Raw genomic sequence first — 21,177 nt, 5'->3', positions numbered from 1 at the left:
CACTGCAAAACTGATGTAAGAGCTGCTAATTTAGGAGTTACTATAGTGAATCCTATATGATAAATTAGAGGAATGGACAGAGCAGAATTCAATGAGATGCCCCAAGGATAAATAAGAGCAAAGTAGCATACATATGCAATAAAAATAGCACCGTGAAGTAGAAAACAGTAAACCAGGAGATGGCCTGTAATGCAGGGAAAAACTTGACTGTAATGGTGTTGAACTACCAGTGATCACTCATTAGGATGTTTTGATTAAAAAGGGAAATGTAATCTTCAGTGTAAGAGGAGAATTCGTTGCTGCCTAAACAGAGGCCCAATATTAATTTTTTAGGTCATATTCCTGAGTCACAGAAGTCTTTGAATCTTTGAAAATGCCAACCTGTAGGATTCATGTGCTGGGAGCAGTGTCTTTTTCTTAATTTGCTTAGATCAATTCCCTGTTACCCTAATTCAGATAAAGTCTTGCCCTGGTGAGTGTTACCAGCTCTCTGTCTTGGGGGTCCTGCTGAGGCGTATGCTGTTCTTGATGGCTCCAGACCACCAGGCAAGTATAGCACCAATTTCTCCAGTCTTCTGCTAAGCCAAATAGAAATCCAACTGGCCTCCATTAAAACACCAGCCATCCATTTTCAGTTCACTGGAAACAGGAGGGTGGAGCAAACAGTAGTTTCTTGCCATCCTGATGTTGTGAGATGATAAAGCGGAGCAAAAGATAACATACCAATACAGAAAGGACACAGGGGGTTACCTTAATAACTAACTTGACCCCTGTGCTGTCCCGAAGTGCCTTCTCTTACCACTTTAGTTCTTCCTTATTATCAGTCCAACTTTGCTTTGAGTTTGTTGTCCTGTTTTCCCTGTGTTTTAGGCTGTTTCCCAGTTGAGAGATGGTGAGAGTTAACTCTGCTTATTCTAATAATGACTAGATCACTTTTGAGTCACAGTATAAAGGAAGACCACAGCTGAACGTATAAAGTTTAAAGGCACAATAGGAATGGTAGTTGCAAATAAATAACAGTTAAATAGTAATAACAAAAAACAACAATGCTGAAGTAAATTAATAAATAGTACACAGGAAATCACCAGGGTAAAAAGGATACTCAGCTAACTGGTTTAGTTCCCTGGGAATCAGCCTCTACATGCTTCATAAGAAAAGGCCAAAGAGCAAAACATTGATTTTGTCGGTGTTTCGTATGAATATGCTCCTCTATGGTATGTCTGCACCAAGCTTTAAAAAAGCAGGTGTCCCGTGTGGGAATGGTGGCATTTCCTTCCTGAGCTGCAAATCTGTAAAAAAGTCAAAGGGGATCAACCTTGGTTGCTGCAAACTTTTGGACTAAGAGTTAAAGGGCTGACCCTGCAAACCCTGAGGTACTTTTAGAGCTCATGGTGAAGTCCATTGGTCTGCTCACATGGATAAAATTACTCAGTCTGTAAATGTAAGTAGGAGTGGGCTCTTCAGTAGTAGGGAGATTGATTAGTGACGGGGAGCCCAACAGCAGACTGCTTTCCATGGGGAATTGTTCCCCAAACGTCTGTGGCCAGATCTTCGGTTATCATTGATCCAGTGACTTCAGTGGAGCAAAGCAGATTTATGCTTGCTGAGGATCTGGCCCCTGTTCTTTGTTGCTATCCCCCCATATGGTTGAGAGTACCATTTGCTGAATCACACTGCCTCAGTAGATCATTCTCACACACCTCATGTGGGGCTCCTTGTCAAATGTCAAGAGTAGCACAAATCAAGGTACTGTTTGTAGGTTTTGCACCTCATCACTTCCAGGTTTTGTCCTGATCTCTTTAATTAACATTTACTTTGACTTGCAGGTGGAGTTTACCCAAAAGTTTCCTCCCAAAGAAGCAGAGAACCTGCCCCTGTGGCAGCATATTTCTCTCAAGGCCCTAACTCCTGATCTTAGGAAACATGTGGCACTCCAGCTCTGTGTGGTGGGGCTCACACAATGCAGGCAGTGGCTGAGCGGCAGGTGCACTCTGGGAGAACTCCCACCTGTGGTAAGGGAAGGTGTGACTCTGTTCATTAAACTTAGAGCTCCTAAGTGATAAGGAGCCTATTGTTACTCTGGCCCTGCTTGTTTATCTTCCCCTATTGTGCAGCCTTACAATATGTTCAGATTGCAAGCTCTCTGGAGCAGGGAGTGTCATTTTATTATGGACAGGTCTACACTACAAACTTGTATGGCACAGCTGCACCAATGCAACTGCACTGCTGTAACGCTTCTGGTGAAGACACTCTAAAGCCGATGGGAGAGAGCTCTCCTGTTGGCTTACTAACTCCACCTCCCCAAGAGGTGGTAGCTCTGTCGGCGAGAGAAGCTCTCCTGCCAATATAGTGCTGTCTATATGGGGGGAGGGCGGGCGCTAAGATTGGTGTAACTACGTCGCTCAAGGGTGTGGATTTTTCACACCACTGAGTGACAGTTATAGCGAAGTAAGTGTGTGGTGTAGACCTGGCCTATTCATGTGTACAGGGTGTAGCACAGTGGGGCCCTGATCTAGGCCTGTAGGAGTCACTGCAGTACAATATTATGAAAAGATCTATCTTCTCCCCTCTCCCCCAGTAAATGCATGCTAATAATTCTTAGTAGCAAAAATGTCAGATAATGCGTGTGTCAAAGGGAGAGCTAAGTTTCAACTTTTGACCAACTTTCCAGAGGGCTGATGATTACTGAACAGCTCTGGCAGCCACAGTGGGAGCTACTGGCTATTTGGCATTTTTGAAAGGCAGGTCGCTCATTTAGGTGCCCAAATATGGAATTAGGAACCTAACTTTAGACTCCTATTTTTGAAAATCTTTTGGATCAGAAAGAGCCCATCTTTGGGCATGTAGTGCCTCCCTTGCAACGTTGTGTTCCCGTCTTGTGTGTCCGTTAACAATAGTTAGCGAAAGCTCTGCGGATCAATACGTATTTTAATTACGTTTTGATCTCTTGCTGAGCATACATACAATGTTCTCGCTTAGACTTCTGGTGTGGTTTCGGCTAGAAGATTTCTTTAAGTGATAAGGGGTCTGCTGTTCTCGGAGGCTGCCATACCTGAAAGACAAGCACTGGTTTTTCTTGACAACCTAAGGAGAGTTGAGTGTGACTGGAGACCTCCACCTAAAAGGCCAGCAATTCAGGGTTCTGCTTCCTATGTTTCTGTGGTGATTGATAAGGCCGCTAAACCCTCCCCTCCTTATTTGCGCAGAACCGCTACTGAAGTCAGTGGGAGTTTGCTCTGTGAAGGGTGGCATGAGTTGGCTTCTAGCTTGGTGGACTAGCAGAACTACATTACTGACACATTGGGCCTCTTGTGAGGCTTTAGTAGCTGAATCCAGCAGGCCGGATTTTTACCTTGCTCCTGACCCCTCTCTCCATCTCTGCTAGAATGTTGCCCTCTCTGTCTTGCTGACTGTGTGCAATTCTGCTGGCGAAGCTCTGGAGGCAGGACTACAGGCAGCAGTGCTGGGAGCTGCTAGTCAGCTCTGGGCTCTCCTCCAGGTCAAGCAGGTGAGAGAACTCAGTGTTCCAACAATGTAAGGCAGCGTTACCCTGCAGGACCCAATTTGTGTGTTACCAAGTCATTTAATTGGATTGGAGCAGCTCCCTAAAGTGCAGTGCAGCTGAGTCCCCGTGCTTCAGACATCATGGTGTCTGAGCCATTGCCAGTGCTTTGGGGACTGAATTCTTCCCACAAGCACGTTTGCCCCCAGTGATATGTAGCTGGAACTGCATGTGTAGTGATGAGTCATATTACTCCATATCAGTTTTAGATGGACTGTTGTCTAAAACAAGTCTAGAAAGGGGATTGATCCCCAGAAATGGGGAAAACACAAATTAATAGAACCAGATGAACCAACCAATGGAGATAATTTAATGACCTTATTTTACTAAGAACAAACAAAGGTGTAATATAGGATTTCCTTGTGATGAGAATTGCATTAATTCTGGCTCTGTTTGGCGCTGAACAGCCTGCAAAAGCAGTATTCTGAGCTCAGGTGAGAGATGTAGTTGTACAGAAAACAGAACATCTTTTGTAGAAACGACATGTTTTTAACTCCTTGCACTGGTGAAAAAAGAATGTAGAGACATTTGATGAAGTCAGAATTTCCTCTACAGTGTTTAAATCTACGGATTACTGTTTTATGTTCCAAGATCTAAATGTATAAGGGCAGATCCACAGCTGTTGTAACTCAATGTAACTCCATTGATTTTATTTGAACTGTGGGAGGACTATGACTTCAGTGGACTTATTCCAGTTTATACCAGCTGAGGGTTTGGCCCATGTGTTTTTAACCCACTACTAATGTGAATGAAAACCACTGCCATCTGGAGTAGCACACCAAAACCGAGGGCCTCCTATTGGTCTGCAGCAGAAAGTTACCGAACCAACATTTCCCACGAACAGTGTATCTTGCTGTTTTTGAAGGTGCAGTCAGGGGAGTCATCATGGTTTGTGCTCAGATGTGGAGGGAGGGGAGAAATAAATATTTGCCAAATGGTTATGGAGAAAATAGGTTGAGAGACATCTTACTTTTTTGGTTTCTGTGAGAGGGGCGGGATACAAATGCCATAGATTTTTAATAAAAAATATCAATAGTAGAGTATCCTATAAAATGCAACCATCCTAAACAATTCTTTATTCCTTCTTTTTGATTATCATGAAGATAAGAGCGGCTATACTGGGTCAGACCAGTGATCCATCTCACCCAGGATCAGACTTCTGATGGTGGTTAGTGCCAGATGCTTCAGAGGGAACTAACAAAACAGGGCAATTATTGAGTGATTCATCCTGTCGTCCAGTTGCAGCTTCTGGCAGTTGGAGGTTTAGGGACACCTAGAGCATTGGGTCCATCGCTGGACCTATCTATCCTACAGGAACTTAGCTAACTCTTTTTTTAACCCAGTTATACTTTTACATTGGACTTGCCAGAGTTTATGCTTCTTTCTATTTTCCTCAGTAGGATTTGACTTCCAGTTTTTAAAGAATGCCTTTTTGTCTCGTAACTGCCTTTTTACTCCGCTGTTTAGCAATGCTGGCATTTTTTTGGTTCCTCTTCCTGTTTTTTTTTAATATGGGGTATACATTTAGTTTGAGCCTCTATTACGATGTTTTTGAATAGTCTCCGTAGAGTTTGCAGCCATTTCACCCTTGTGACTCTTCCTTTTAATTTTCATTTAACTAGCTTTGTCATTTTTGTATAGCTCTCCAGTTTGAAGTTAAATGCTACTGAGGCAAGTTTCATTGGTATTTTCCATCTTACAAAGATGATACATTTAATTACGTTATGGTCACTATTACCGAGCGGTTCAGCTATATTCACCTCTTGGACCAGATCCTGTGCTCCACTTAGAACTAAATCAGGAATGGTCTCTCCCCTTGTGGGTTCCAGGACTAGCTGCTCCATGAAGCAGACATTATTGGTGTCTAGAAATTTGATCTCTTCATCTCATCCTGCAGTGACATGCGCCCAGTCAGTATGAGGATAGTTGAAATCCTCCATTATTATTGCATTTTCTGCCTTGCAGCCTAATTGTCCTGAACATCTTGAAATCACTGTCACCATCCTGGTCAGGTGGTTGATAGTACTTGCCTACTGCTATACTCTTATTGTTCAAGCATGGCATTGCTATTCATAGAGATTCTGTGGTACAGTTTGATTCATTTAAGACTTACTTCATTTGACTCTGTGCTTTTTTCCAAAATAATGTCACTCCTCCACCGCACGACCTACTCTGTCATTCCTTTGTATTTTTTACCCTGGTATTACCATGTCCCATTGACGTTCCTCATTCCACTGAGTTTCCACAATACCTAGTATATCAATATCCTAACTTAACCCCAAGCACTCTAGTTTGCCCCTCTTAGTATTTAGACTTCCTGCCTTCCTCACTGCTTCTCATGGGGATTGTATCTGCGATGGTATTTGTCTGAAGTTAAATGCTTTGGGCACAATATTGCAGTCTCACGCTTTTTATAAACCAGTTAAATTGCCCTGTAAACAGAAATGCTATGATGCTATATGATATGTCCATCTGGTCTGGTGCAGGTCTCAAGTCAGCTATGCCTCCAGCAGACACTTTGCTTGCTCCTTCCACTGCTGGAATTTTTCATCCAAACGTTAGACCCTCAATTGATAACTCAGGTAAGAAACGTCTTTTTGGGCAACCTACCTCATGCATGCTGGATCTTTGTTATTAAATGAGATCACATCTAATGAGTCGTTTCATGGTCTGATTTCTACTACTTAGCAAGAATGAAGAGTTCTTAACTTTATTTTGATTCCTTCCTACACTGTTTTCATGGCTTTGCTATGGTGTTTGCTACACATTGGTTAGCATCACTTTTGGGACTCTTGCAGTCCTTTTTTTCGCTGGGCAGCGATGGTGTCTGATGTATGTTTCTCTTTCAAATACACTTTGGGCTTTTATGTAAGGATTCCATTTAACATTTTGAAAAGCTCCCGGATACTTGCTTTTGTTCCATTGATGCATCTATTGTCCTGATCTAACTCTCTCTAGATGTGAATGAACTCGGACTTGATGGTCATTGCAATCCTCCGTTGAACAGAGTTTGTGTCTTATTTGATGGGGCTTCATCCACATCTATTTTCCTGCAGGTGTTTGCAATGCAGGCTTCCCTCCTTGAGTTGGATCCCCCAGATCATGTTCGTTTGGCAGCACTGGATCTGCTCTCTTCTGTGGGGAAACTGTTTATGCCACAAGAAATCCAGGTAAATGCACTGGCGGCAACATTTTGTCCTGAGCCATTCGTATATATTATTAAGGGGTTGTGTTCGTGGAATACATAGTACAGTGCACTGGACAGTGGTGCTTGGAGACATTTATTTTCAAACCAGGACAGAATACTTCCATGGCAGTTTTATATTCCAGTGAGTCTCTTTCTGTTATTCCCATTGCCTGTAGGATGCTGGGTGCATTCATTTGTATATTATTTCCCAGGAGCTTGAGAGAAGGGCTGATGTACACAAAACCCATTCTTTCCCAGCTGGAGGTCAGACATGTTCTCTCTTACTATGTTTTTTTGCCAACCAAGCCTGTTGTAGACTTGCTCAACCTGTAGACTGTAGTCTTCTGACTCTGGAATATTTCTTTAATGATGAGTTGGGGGGCAGGATATGCCGATTAACCCTCCACAAAAATCTGACTAGCGTGCGCTTCCCTTTCAGGGGCAGGTTATACCCAAGCTGTCCTATCTCTTTACCTCTCTGTTGGCCGACAAGACTTGGCTGATTTACCAACACGCACTGGAGGCATTCACTCAGTTTGCAGAGGTAAGAATGGCACCACATTGGATATACACATTTAGCTCTGTTAATATTTCCTTGTATATCAGTTTCTCTAGCATCTTAATTTTTGTTGCTCTTCTCTGAACTCCCTCCGTTTTGTCAGTGTCTGTTTAGGAGCAAAATGCTTGACACTGACCTCAGTATTCCATTTGCTATGGTGCAAAAATAAAAGGATTAACAAAATGCAAGAGAAATACAGTGGCCCCAGGAAGCGGAAGTGAAGGAAGAACAGATTTCCAGTATTATTTTAAATACCACACATAAACACACACATCCTTTTAACACAGAACATTTTTCAGATTGTTTTGTAGATGCTCTACAGTTCATCTTTATTATGGCTGCATTGAACATTAATATACTAATCAACTTTTTTTTGCTCAAAACCTTTGACAGGCAACAAGGCATGAAGATGTAGTTCCTCAGTGCCTTAATTCTGAAGAAACTAAAAACAAAGTTGTTTGCTTTCTGGCCAAGGTATCTTGAATTATTTTACTGTTGTCTTGCTTGATAGAGGAGGGGCTCTTTCCCACAGTAAACTGACACAAGACTGCTGTAACTGGAATCTGATGATTGTCTAGAATGATGAACAGTGATGGCAAATGCTGTGCAAGTTTCCACCACACACTTTCCCAGTGCTTCTCCAACTCTGATTTATTAACATCTCCTGCTATTCCCTTCTTGAGTACAAGGCGACTAAATTGGCTGGTGCTTCGGGTAAGGTGAAGAGGCATCCACTAGTGAGATGACAGATCGCAGCTCCGGGGTGCAGAGGCAAAAGGCCAGGTTCCCAAGCCCCTTTGCTGTGTGTGTACCAATTAAAAGGGGCACCTAAATGAAAATAACTGACTAGCAGAGTGCATCTATTTACTTCACGCAGCAGCCTCCACAGAGAGTACTGAGAAAAAACTAATGAAAGAATATTTTGTACTTCCTAGAGGATGACTAGTAAATGCACGGAACTCATGACCATTAAAAGGTGAAGAGTTTTCTCTGCTGTTAACAACCCTGTCCCCCTTTGTGCCAGCTTTCCACTGGACAGCAGCACTTCAGAGAGGACAGTGCAGGAGTTTTTGCCCATTGTACTGCATAGGGGAGAGGCAGCAAAGCAACTTCTACCTGCTAATGTTATACACGAGGTGATGCTCCAGCATAGCTGTTGTAGCCCACGTTAGACTGAGCTGTTTGCCCAGCCTAGCTCCATACGTTTGCTGGTTGAAGCCTTGCTGAAGAACTGCACTTTCACATAATCTGTTTTTTATTTTGTAAAGAGTATTTCCATTGCCACAGTGTAATAGTGCAAGGGCTGGAGTCATGGAGGCTGGAAATGCTGCTGAGTTTGCTTAGTTACCTCTCCTGTGGCTTTTCCCTCAGACAAGGCAAGGAGAGGAGACAGCAGAAGCGAGGGCAGAACGTGTGAAACAGGAAAAGGCCATCTGCAGCGCACACTTGCTTAAAATGAAAATGGATGGCGAAGGGGGCTCAGCATTAGAGGTAGGTGCATCTTTGAAAGCAGCTGGACTAAGTTTGTATTAGTCCTTAGCCGTGCCCTCATCCATGGGGAATGGCGCTGTCCTTCTCCCAGCCCTTGCTGTGAAGAGGACACACCCACCTGCTGCATTTCAGTGCTGGGCTCTGTACTGCCCTTGCCACGGCCTTGAAGGGCTGAGTGAGAGAGCTGCGGGAGGCACCTCAGAGGAGCTGTGAAAAGCTGGGCTAATCAGGACCCCTGGCTTAGCCCAGTAGCCACTGGTAGTCCCATCCAACCCCTGGAATTGCTGCTAGCCCTCAGGTAACAGGCCAGTTTTCTAAAGGTTCAGGGGGTGTTAGAAAGTGATTGACAATACAAGGCTGTCAGGGGCAGGGATGAGAAACAAACCCCTCTCTGTCTTGCTGAGCAGAGCACTCCCTAATGCTGAATTTTTAGTGTACCAAATACAGCAAGGCTTCCCATAAACAGCTGAGTTCAGTGCAACACAATACTTCAGGCACATTCAAGGCTAGTTCTTTTGTTCCTAGCTGATTAACACCTGTTAGACTGTCATAAGCGAGGACTATGTGATTTCATTTCTCCCCCAGTTGTTACTAATGGGGGGGCCCTTATTCACTCAAGGAGGAGCATTGAAAGGAGCTCTGTCCAAAAGTCAGGAGCCCCCATGCCTGTGTTAATGGGGATACTAAACTTTATATTGAACCAGTAGATGAGACATAAAACTTTGTTAGGAGCCTCAGAGTTTAAACCTGCATGAAAAATCCCAGCTGAAGGGGCTTACGACACTGCCTGGTTATTTTTCATCTAAGAGGTTGAGGATTTAGCCTGTATCATAGTGGGATTGGCAGTAAATAGAGGTTTAACATCTCGTGTTTTAATCTGCAGCCTTTAGCAAAGAGAGCTTGTCACTCACCCTCTGAGGAGCAGTACAAGTCTGCTATAGATGCTGCAGAGAGAGCACTGGAAGCTGTGAAACTGCTGCTGCAGAAAGGACCATCTCCTGCTTGGCTTGCAGTGAAATTAGAGGCTCTACAGACAACAGTAGCCATCTTAAGAAACAGTGTACGGTAAGGTGTTAGATGCTGAACAGCTCTGCTGGCAAATGAACAAACTGAAAATAAGGGGAGTTACCTGTGATACCCTTCTACAAAACACAGATTTTGATAAATGTGCCTGCTGTTAAGGCAGAAGGCCAGTCTTCCAAAAGAGTTAAATTGAACATCTTAACCCTTCCAACTAACTGACTCCATGTGCTGCTCTAACTTGGACCAGGGAAAACTTAACAGGATTGTGTTGTAAGAGAAAATGGACCATAATTGTCCCTGTTTTGTATTAAACCGATAACAGTGAATGCATGAATAGTTTGTGTATTTTAAAACCAAGGTTCCATTCTCTCATGGAGACTATATGCACCTGGGCTGCTATTCCACTCGGACACTGTACTGATCTCTTGAAAATAATCTTTATTGGTCAGGTTTAAGAGCAGAGTGAATTTAGAGTATGATACAATGTGTGTTAAACACTCTTTCCCTGTAATGGTCTCCCAGCCATCCATTCTGGTAGAGCAGCAATAAATAAGTCATCCAAGTAAACTGTACAGTCTACAATCACTGCAGTTTGTATCTAAAAAGTTAAAAGGAGCCCCTCCACTGTGGCTTATTTTTCTAATAAAAAGAAATGGCACAAACATTAATAAAATTTATCTGAACTAATGCAATTTTCATTTATTTTCAAGAGTTTTCTAGAGCAGTGATGATTCCTGAAACAGAAAAGTATAAATCACTCTTCTTTTTCAGCTCCAAAACACAAACCATTCAAGCTGTTCCCATTTCCACTAGCCAGTGCTATGCACCTCACTTGTACATATGGCTTCAGCACAGGCTGGAAAAGGAGCATCCTTGTACAGGAAGATAGGCTGCACTGGGATCTTGCTTAACGCAAGCGAAAGTGCCTGCCTTCCTGGTAAAATAGTGTTGATGAGGTAATAATCTAACACATCATGGAAGCAATAGGCCATCGATTGCCCTTGTCTTTTCCCATCCATCACCAGTTAGTATCTTCCCAGTTCAACTCTTCCTCTTCACCCCAGCCTGCAGTTTCAGCCTAGAATAATTACATAAACTGTATCAGTAAGAACACACCAGATGACAGTCATGCAGAGCTACACCCATCCATGTAAAATAAATAGATACATTAACCCAACCCCTGAGAACTATTGCAGACATCAGTGGGGCCTACTGCCCCCTGCTCCTGGGGGAATTCCTGTGTGGTTCAGAGCTGGAGTTCTACCTCCCTGAGCCAGGTTTTTGGTAATCCTCTGACCTTTTGAGTAAACTGCACAGCTAGTCAGTTACTAGCTGGATCAGCAGCAGCAAAATGAATGTGTTATAATGCCATGCACCCCTTCCTGTTCCTTCTGCCTGATAAGGGGGAGAGAGAGACAGTCCTTTCCCCAAGGCCACTAATACCAGAAATCACCTCAGCAGACTCAACAAGAGAGAGTAAGGTTTGCTGGGCTACCACCAGCTCTCACCCTAAACCCCAGGCAGTTCCAAATCCAACATCCTCCATTAAATCTTTATATAGACATAGTATTCCTTTCATAATGAAAGTGCCTCATCCCCATTCTAGAAGAGCCCCATAGACATAGTAGATGAAGCAGTATGTGGGCTGAAAGTAACAAGGGGTTACCAGCTACTGCTTACCTAACTCAGTGACCAGACCTATCTGTACTTTGCCTACGCTGAGCACCCACAGGTACTTGTGACAATTTTTTCTAAGCAGAGCTCAGCTGTTCCACTGCTAATAATTTACTCCCTGTGGTACCAGAAAAATAAGCAATCATCTGCTATTTTTAGAAACAAACCATCTCTTCCCCTCAGAATAGTTCAAAGGAAGCACTTGAAACACTGCATTAAGGAGGTGCTGTTGGTAGGCAGTTAAAACATCAGCTGCTTTAAAATGTCACTTCAGGTGAGGTTTTAACTCCCCTGGAAAGCTCTGGTAAAACAGCTTTCCAGAGAGGTGCTATGCATCATTTCTAAGCAGCTGAACCCTCCCACCCCAGAGGCAGGAACTCGTATGCTACAGACCGGCACCTGGGTTAGCCCATTGAGCCAGGCTGTGCAGCGGACGCACTGGCCATGCCCATCACACTGATGCCTGGCTCATTAATACATCCCTTCCCTGCAGTTTTGTGAGGAGCCACCATGGAGCTCTGCACTAAGATTCTCCCCGTCTTAGTCAGGTCAGCTTTTCGACGGTTCCCCCCACTCCCAAACTAAAATAAAATCCTTGTGCTGCAATCATTTGGGACTTACAGTGGTTCAGCCACTCACTGGCCTGAGACCCAGCAATGACTCCCTGTGCAGCTCACTGGCCTCTATCTGATAACACCTCCCAGGGGTGTTGTGCAGATAAATGCATTAAGTGCTCAGTTACTACGGTCAGGGGGCCATCTCAGTACACAAGATAGCAGTAGTTTCCAAAGATGGTGTGCGTTAAGCTAGCACTGGGCCAATCATTTAACAGATTGGGTCAGGTACTTTGCAGTTAAACAATGGTTTAAAACCACACTCTGTCCCTGCTGTGACTCTCAAATGGTAGTAAAGTACTGTGGCAGCAAGGTGGGGTAAGAGCAGCAGTCCCCCTTCTCTTAGCATATCACTCAGCAGAGGAACACATGCTGTTATCACAAGAACCGTTACCTCTAAGCAAGGTGAGGGTCCCTCCTTTCCAAAGGCTGAGGAGGAAGGTGTCTATACACCTCGCTCTCCCCATACCCTGCATGCATTGGTGGCAAATAGGGGATGTTCCCTTTCCTGCTAGCACTGGCCGTGTTTTCTCCTGCAAGGCAGCCTCTCAGTCCCCCTCAGCTCTCCTAGCATCACCACTGGCTGTGACAGGGCACCCTGTTCGATTTCAGAGACAGGCTGTCTGGGGAGGGAGAACAGCCTTTCCTGCTTCTTCCCTTCTTAGGTTTCAGAGTAACAGCCGTGTTATGCATCCGATGAAGTGAGCTGTAGCTCACGAAAGTTTATGCTCAAATAAATTGGATAGTCTCTAAGGTGCCACAAGTCCGCCTTTTCTTTTTCCCTTCTTAGGAGCACCCACAGCCCTGGACTCAGTCAGGTAAGCAGATTGTTCCACATGCAGAGCCATAAGCCTGTCCCTCACTGCTGCAGAACATAGCAGCAGTCCTTAGACCCTGTGACAATCCATCAGAACTTCCAAGTCATATGCCCAGTTCAATAAGCAGCCTAGGACTTTGTTGTGATCTATCTGGTACATTATACAGGCATGTGATGACAAACCAGGATTACACACCACTCTACAACTCCCTACAGAGAATGCGCAGGTTTCTAGCATCACTGGCTACCATGGACAAGCTGTTTCTTCCCTCTATTCAGATCTTACATACCATTTAAAAGGAGGAGTTCATTTGCAAGATGCATAGCCCCCCCCCCCTCCTATTTTATAGTAGGTTTATCTTTTAAAAGGGATTACAGAATGAGTCCCAGAAGCAAAACGTCCCGTTTAATGCCATGCAGTTCATGCTGCAAATCACAATGTGCCTCAGCTATTGTAGCAGGACTGCTACAGCTGAGAGTGGAATTTAGACTCCCAACCTCTTCAAATCTTTAGCAACTCCATTGAATCTACAACATCACTTATATTGAAGTTACCTGTCTAGTAGAAGCTGGGCTAGGACAATCGTCTCATTTCACACAGGCCACTAAACAGCCGCTAACTGAATCCGAACTCAAGAACTAGAAAAAGTTTCTATCCCTTTCCTAGTCCTCAAGCCACTGTGCCAATTTGTTTTAAAGGCCACAGGTTTACCCAAACTGTACTAATCAGTTTCATATGCCTCTTATCACACATCTGCAGCTACAAGAGCTGATCAAACTGACAGTGCCTGATAAGAAGGGTCATTCAGCACCTCTACAGCAGTCAACTGATGTGCACCTGTTTCCCCACCTGCAAAGACTCCTTCCTCTCTATCCATGTCTATATGAAGCTGCTGAGGCAGCATACACTGTGCCAGCTCTGCACAGATGACACGCTGCTGCTAAGGACTGAGGCATAGTGGCAGGGTTGTGCAGTGCCTGCTTGCATTATGCATCTCTTGAAATGCCTTTTTTCCTTCTACAATTTGCTACATCACTCACTATAATTCCCCCTAAACCCCGTATTCTCACCTCAGTGACTTCAGCTGCTGCAAATTTGGATGAAAACTGGACAATCTGGGAGGTATCCTCTCCACCGGAAACTGCACTTAAGTGACTAAGAACAACCGAGTCTGTCCTTACTTCAGGTAAAATCAGGAAAGCTGCAGATGGTTTAATATCTGGGGTCATGTCAGCAAACCAGTCCAACTCAGGGTCTCGCACTGGTTTCCTCTTCACTTGGATCGTGAACTCTTCTCCTAAGCCAGACTCCCATGGAGATTTAGGAGACCTTTCCAGGAATGGTGTTTCTCTCAGCTGGTCTGGGTGGTCCCAGCTGTCATTGCTCCAGCAATTCGCAGGGCTGGACATTGGGGGAGGACTCGGTTTGAAGCTTTTGGATTCTTTGCTCAGCTGAAGGGCACCAGGGAGTGGCCTCTGCACTTGGACTCCACCAGCTCTCGTAGCATCGAAGCTGTTTCCTGAGAACAGTTTAGGAGCATGGCTGCTGGGCTCAAAGTTGTCCGAGGGTTCCTTGACCACATTATGAACAACAACATAGGGCCCAGTGCTGCCATGTGGCTCCATAGGCCGGAGCTGTATGTTCAGAGTTTTCTGAGTCTCTGGCTCTTCGGACTCGCTCCAGTCTGGCCATTCCTCCGTTGGCTTTTCAGAAGTATTCAAAGGGCTCCTGCTGCTTCCCACAGTATTCATCATAGCAGGATCTCCATTCAGGGATAGTGGAGGGTCTTGTTCAACTGTGGAAGACACAGGAATTACACACCTGTTTTGGATGGTGCTAAATTGTGCCTTCCCCATAAAACTGGGAATGTAAGTTATACCTGGAACTCCCAACATGCCCTAACTTTATCACTAAGGAAACACCACACCAGCCTGCTGGCCTGAAAATCAGCTTGCTCAGAACAGTCACACTAGATCAGAACAATGCTCCACATAGCCCAGGGTGTTGCCTCCACCAGTGATCTATACTGGATGCTTCAAAGTGCTGCTAAAGGGGAAGGGAATGTAGGGCAAAAATGCCTCTTTGCCTCAGAAGCAGTGACCACCTTCCTGCCTACAGTGGGAGGGTTACTAAGCTTGGTACATCTACCCAGCAAGTGCCCAGGGCCTGCTTTGAGTTGCTACTGGACGAAGGCAAAGAACTAAAACACAGATGGACATTTTGGATCAGCTTCCCTGTCTTCTAGAGACAAGTGTGTGAATGGTGCCAAGTGCAACTAGCTAGTGAGTCATGACAGCCTTCAGCTCATTGCTGGAGCTGCTCACCCACCTAGCTATGGGGTGGGAAGATCAGGGCACGTAGGAAATCTCTCTGGTAAAAGGGCCAGGGTGTTCAAAGGCAAACAGACATGTCCTTATGGGTACATCTCTATGTTGCTCAGCTTGCCAGCAGTGTCATTGTTTACTTCAGTCTTCTCAATTATCTTCTATCCATCCCCAGGCAAATGGAGCACTGAGAGCCCCCCTCTAGTACTCAGCTTTACAAAGGTTAAACCTACAAACTGTTCTCCTAAACACTGTGTTATGTTCTTCCTCTGTGTCCTCCACTCTCCCCGTTTCCTAGCTCCTTTACCTGTCAGGTGCATATGGCAGTGAGTCACTCAATTGAAAATGGCACCTCTGTAGCCATTTCAAGTCAGCAGGAGGCAGCGCTGTTGTGTTTCCACCAGAAAGGATATTCTTCATTAGTGTTTAGCAGTAAGGACTGCTCCAGTAGAAAGCTCTGGAGGTTTACCTGTCTTTAAGGCCACCTGAGAGAGATTTCTTGGCACATGTTTCTCGCTGCTGAGGGACACGTTTCCACCAATGGGGCACTTGGGGAACACACTGGAAGAATTGTTCTGCAGGGGCTGGGAGAGCTGGCTTCTCTGGTTGCTGACATGAGTTGGGGAGTCTGCAGGGATACAAAGCAAAAACACAAAGGACACTCACTCAATAGCTGCTGATCTGCTCAGAACAAAGGTACAAGAGATATCTTCATTACGTTCAGTTGCCAGCATGAAACCCAAGATTGCCCACAGCATTGTAAACACACAAGCCACCTTCATCTGCAGCACAGAGATCTGGCTCATCAAGATGACTGCCTAGCATGCAGTGTTCCAAAGGGATTCAAACCACATTGGATCAAAGTGGAGGCTTGCAAGCACACGCTTGTAGTAGTCATGGCCTGCACTTCTTATTCACCCACAATCTACTCCATTTTCTGCGATTTGGTGGGGTCTGCAGATTCCTGGCAACTTGCTAAGACAGCCCTTGAACAGGCAAAATTTACTTGGGCTCTACATTTGAGGTCTGGGTGCTTTGCAGACCCCTAGGTGAACGCAGCAGCCAACACTGCACTTTAATGAAGTGAAATTAATCCTAGCCCCATTCACATCCTATTACCATGCATCTAAGATGGCAAACAGTGTTTGTTTATCCATCTGTCTCCCCAACACAAGTTTCTGCTCTGCAGGACACAGACAGTCACAAGGTTCCAGAGGGATTATCCTGTTATCTCCTCCCTCGGCTCCTCTTTCCATGCTGCGCGCACACAAAACAAACTCTCAGCTGCCTCCCATAGGCTGTGACGTAAACCAGAACCAGCCAATTGAGGTGTTTCAGCACACAGCAATAGGCAGCCAGCACTGTTGCAAATGAAGCCAGTCACTATGGCATTGTCTGTGTAACACTAAACCCTGTCTGGATCAGCAGCAGTGGGAACTGGACCTTGGACCTCTAGATCTTAAAAGCTGGAGTTTCTTCTGCATGAGGTAGAAGACTCAGGTCTATTTGCCAAGGCTGTAGCAGGCTCATCAGCCTCTATCTGAGATCCAGCCACCACTCAAGGTGGACAGAGCACCATACTGCGATTTCTGTCACCTTGTGTATCTGCATAGGTGCAGTCCCCTAATGTAACAGACTTTACAGCAGTACAGTGTGATTTGTATCAGTGTGGCTTGTGACTGTTCCTTCTGGGGTGCCACGTGGAACTGGGGTACCACTGAGCCCACCTTACCCACCAGCCTGGGCTCCCTTTCAAACTCTGGTGCTGTGATAAATTGCCATGCTCCCCAACCTTGCTCTTTCATCAGCATACAGATAGGGACACACCCAGCTGCAGCTTCTCACACAGATGCTGAGATCAGCTCTGCATCATGGGAAGGCTCAGCTAAGGCACCTCCTAGTTGCTAAGGCACGCACCCCCCCTCTGGAGTACAAACCCAAAATTATACCGTCTTGCGCTGCACAGGCACCTGTATAGCGCAAGCTCATGAAAATTCACCCCCTCCCTCAATGTGGAGACACATGCAACAGCTTTCTGCCCCAATTATTTATATATATATATATAATTTCCACACGCACTGGTTTTAGACAAAACAAAACAAGTTTATTAACTACAAAAGATAGATTTTAATTTATTAGAAGTGATAGCAAACAGATCAAAGCAGAATTCCTTAGTAAATAAACAAAACCGCAAACACTAAATAGGTAGGATATGAATTAGCTAATTCTTACCCTGTATGATAATCAGACTGGCAGATTCTTAAGAACCAAGCTTCCTTGGCTTTACCAGGTTTTTATATACAGGCTAAAATTCCCTCTAGCCTGGGACCATCATTTCCCCCAGTTCAGTCCTTGCCCCTCTGGTGTTTCCAGGTGTTGTTGTTGTAGGGGGAGTGAGGTACCATCATGATATCATTGTCCCCCTTTTATATCTTCTTCCCACTTGCTGGAAAGCTCTTTTGCTGTGACTTGGGTCAAACAATTCCCATTGTGTAGTGCTATCTCTGAGAGGTTTCTATTGTACACAGTTCCTGGGGTAATCCTTGTGCTTGTGTGTATTTCCTCAATAAGCCATTAACATTGTTTGGCCTTTTTACAGTTGTACCTGAAAGGCTGCTTGTGGGTGTTTTCAACCTCACAACATGTTTCAGTAACACATACATAACCAAACTTCATAATTTGACATACGGCGATAGCACATGTAATCCAACAAGATATTACTGTCTAGCAGATCAAGACTTTTAGAATGTTACCACCTCACAAGGCATACTTTGTACAAAACATATCCTAATTACATGACACTGGTGAATATTGGGATGCCAGGGTGTCACATGGCTTACTCCAGTTTCCAATCCAGGTAAGCTGCACCAGTGTGTAAATTGTGCTATTGTAAACTGCCTACAGTGCCGGAGGGGTTGTGTTAGTGTAGCTATGCAAGGCTGAAATACAGGTATAGACAAGGCCTACAGCTAACATCAAGACAAAACCAATTAGCTTCTGCTTTTTCTTCCCCCCATCAAGGGGGCAACAGAGCAGTCACAAACAGTTAAAATGTCACAAGATCCACTGCTCCATTTAATACCATGTTGTACTAAAAGTCATAGAGCTAACTGAAATTTTAACTATTTAGGAGGGATTGGTTACAATACTAAGACTCCTCACTGTCCCTTTAACAAAATGGAAAGTTGTGGTTTTATTTATATATGGCTGTTCCCAGTGAGGTCTTTCAACAGTGCCTTTGCCCCTGGTGGTTTAATTCCTCTACATCTCACTGGAGCAGCTTGTGGCAGGGACAAATCTGTTGCTAAACACGTTACCTCAGTTCTGTCTTTGCAGATCACTTTTTCACTGCTGAGGACAAGAGGCCCTTCACTTAACAGGCTTATCCACATGAAGGACTCTCCCTAGAGTCCCTTTCCAAGCAGTACAGGTAAGACTGGATAGCACAAACCAATCTCACTGTGCTGCAATCCCAAACTCTGTTTGCATTTACCTACCTGCTGGCGAAAGGTCCGTAGTTTTAGTGAAACTCGGTGCGGAGCGTTTGAAAATCTTAGTTCTTCCACCCCCCACAACCACTTCCGGTCCAAGCAGAGATACCAGAACTGCTAAGCCATGCAGCGTTATCGCAACAATAGAGTCACTGGTATCTCGAAGGCCCAGTAGCACCTAGGAAAAGAACACCAGAAAGCTATCAGAAATAGCAAAGAATCTGAGCAGCATTTTCTTTAGCTCTTCCATTAAAGATGTTTACAGCATGTTTCTGCTGTTCTTTCATTTAGACAATCATGTGGATAACCACTTCTGAAACTCACTATTAGTGTCATCTTCTCTCTGACAAACAAAATTCAATATGTATATCACTTCCCTGGGTAGGAAAGTAGTCTTACTCCCCACTAGCGTTCAAAGCCTGATTCATGTTACCAGTTAAAAAGGGTCACTCGTACTAGCTCCTTGTGAACACTGGACCGCTTTGCAAATAATTTGGCACAGTTCAGAATGATCAGTCATCTCTGCTCAAGAGACCCCCACAACTGAGATATTGGAGTGGCATAGGATGGAGAGGCAATGTATTGTCATAAGAGGGAGGTTGTAAGTCAAGCTTGATGTGTAGGAGTTGTGGGAGGGGAGGAACGGTAGCCTAGCACTGGAATATCTATATATTCCAGGAACACTGGCATAGCTAGGGTTAGGGGACAGGACTGGAATATCAAAGGGTGCTCCAGATCAGGACTCAGGTACCCTGGCGTAGCTAGGGTGAGGGGGCAAAACTGGGTTAGCGAGGAAGGCTCTAGCTCAGGATGGAGGTGAACTGACTGAGCTGTGAGGAGGTGCGTGGGTGCCAGGCCTGGAATAAGTAAAGGGAGCTGCATGTCAGGGCTGAGATGCATTTGGCAGAGTTGGGTGTTTGGGGAAAGCTTACACAATTTGCCTGCACTGTGCTTGACTGTTGCCAGGACTAGGAGATCTTTACTTGTAATAAGCAACAGAGGCCATCCCAGCAGCAGAATCCCCACACTCTTGATACGCCATGTCCAGTCCCGTTGTCTGCCTCATCATTAACCTGTGGCAATATGATGTTTTTCAACTCTTCCTGCGTGAACAGTTCCGCGTAGGTGTCAATGTGAGACAGCAGCACCACTCGCACATGCTCTTCGTGGACCTCGAACAGCTTCAGCAGCACAGGAGTGACGTGAGTCTGGAATAGGGCTGGTGACAGCAGGCAGGTGGTCTCACTTTCTCCAATTTTATCTAGGGAAGAGTTAGAACATGGGACAGGCTACCTCCCAGACCAGAGACAACTCGCTTCAAGTTAAAGCTACTTACAGTTGCCACAACCAGGGGCCTATGGGCTTGAGGTCTGTCACCGAGGAGCCCGGTTTGAATCGTAGTCCTAGTGCCATGCTCTCTGGGTCAGCAGGAGCCAGGAATGCTGCAGAGCTAGCGTGCTCAGGACATCAGAAGGGTGGGGCAGGAATGATTTGCATTGCTCGACAGTGACCTCTCTTGGCAGCTAAGGGCACACAAGTCCCTGTGGCTGCTTAGGCAAAATTGTGAAGGAGGAGGAGCAAAGAAAAGGCACAGGAACTACTGAGGGAGAGAGACAGAGCACTTCAGCAGGGGAAAGGAGGGAGAGTGAATGCCTCCTGGGGAGAAAGAGGTTGCCCCATGCCAGCAAGGTGGCAGAGTAACCTGCTGCCTTCCCACAGCTCAAGCTAGGGGGCAGCCTTGTTATCTGTAAGAATGCTAAGAGGGGAGGAGGAGGAGGTATACACAGCTACTGCTCTAAGAATGCCCATAGTCCTGGTGAGAGCCATTTATAGCAGCATGGAAGAAGGCCAGACAATTGCTAATCCCCTTTTCAGCAACTACAGGAGGCATGTGACAAAGGAACAATGGAAAGTTTGATGGACAGGGGTACTCCCATTATTCTGTATCTGGAATGACAGAATCTTTGGTACTTTACCTTACAGTACTTGCTTGGCTTAAACAAGCACCACTATTAAAACCTCTGTTCAAATTAACTAACCCCTCTGATTTCACTCCAAATGAGGCAATGTTTGCTCTGAAGAGAGAATAGTCAAGTCACCTTTCTTTGGACCTAGTAGATGTGGAAGGAAACTCTTGACAGCTACCGGCTCAGCAAACACAAGCTGATTGAGTAAGAGAGGCACCAGCCGGGAAGCTATCAGCTTCTCTGACAAACAGGCCACTCTATCCATCAGGAATCTGTTTTGAGAGAAAGAAGAGTTAGTATGAGGGTAACTTTTTGGTTTCTTTTAAATTTGATTATGACTTGGTTTCAGAATGAGTTTCCATTAAATATCCCTTTCCCCTCCCTTTGTCCTCCCTCCCTCTTTAGACTGTGGGCTCTTTGGGGTAGGGATTATCTCACAGTGACTATACAGTGCCTACAACAATGGA

General features: G+C 45.0%; 2 protein-coding genes across 6 annotated transcripts in view; one reads left to right on the top strand and one right to left on the bottom strand.

Moving 5' to 3' along the window:
* Positions 1 to 10,541, top strand: part of FIRRM (FIGNL1 interacting regulator of recombination and mitosis) — a 32,393-nt gene extending 21,852 nt beyond the window's left edge. Inside the window, exons 16-24 of one of the 2 annotated variants that reach the window (XM_073356368.2) lie at positions 457 to 546; positions 1,827 to 2,012; positions 3,386 to 3,508; positions 6,049 to 6,144; positions 6,619 to 6,732; positions 7,189 to 7,293; positions 7,702 to 7,782; positions 8,680 to 8,799; positions 9,683 to 10,541. In XM_073356368.2, the coding sequence (XP_073212469.1) occupies positions 457 to 546; positions 1,827 to 2,012; positions 3,386 to 3,508; positions 6,049 to 6,144; positions 6,619 to 6,732; positions 7,189 to 7,293; positions 7,702 to 7,782; positions 8,680 to 8,799; positions 9,683 to 9,868 (1,101 nt within the window). In that variant the 3' untranslated portion in view covers positions 9,869 to 10,541. The remainder of the gene's footprint in view (positions 1 to 456; positions 547 to 1,826; positions 2,013 to 3,385; positions 3,509 to 6,048; positions 6,145 to 6,618; positions 6,733 to 7,188; positions 7,294 to 7,701; positions 7,783 to 8,679; positions 8,800 to 9,682) is intronic. The other variant, XM_073356370.2, reaches the window with a different exon arrangement.
* The window catches only part of SCYL3 (SCY1 like pseudokinase 3), a 34,331-nt gene continuing 20,209 nt past the window's right edge, over positions 7,056 to 21,177 (bottom strand). For 3 of the 4 annotated variants that reach the window (XM_073356376.2, XM_073356375.2, XM_073356374.2), the window contains 6 exons: positions 20,843 to 20,982; positions 19,727 to 20,004; positions 18,750 to 18,921; positions 15,722 to 15,880; positions 13,999 to 14,723; positions 7,056 to 10,900 (listed from right to left, as the gene is read on the bottom strand). In XM_073356376.2, coding sequence (XP_073212477.2) covers positions 10,841 to 10,900; positions 13,999 to 14,723; positions 15,722 to 15,880; positions 18,750 to 18,921; positions 19,727 to 20,004; positions 20,843 to 20,982 — 1,534 coding nt within the window. In that variant the 3' untranslated portion in view covers positions 7,056 to 10,840. The remainder of the gene's footprint in view (positions 10,901 to 13,998; positions 14,724 to 15,721; positions 15,881 to 18,749; positions 18,922 to 19,726; positions 20,005 to 20,842; positions 20,983 to 21,177) is intronic. The other variant, XM_073356377.2, reaches the window with a different exon arrangement.

This window comes from Lepidochelys kempii, chromosome 8, assembly GCF_965140285.1.
Source record: "Lepidochelys kempii isolate rLepKem1 chromosome 8, rLepKem1.hap1, whole genome shotgun sequence".
NCBI classification, from domain to species: Eukaryota; Metazoa; Chordata; order Testudines; family Cheloniidae; genus Lepidochelys; species Lepidochelys kempii.
Note: the sequence above shows the minus strand (reverse complement) of the source record. Positions and strands in the feature narration are given on the sequence as shown.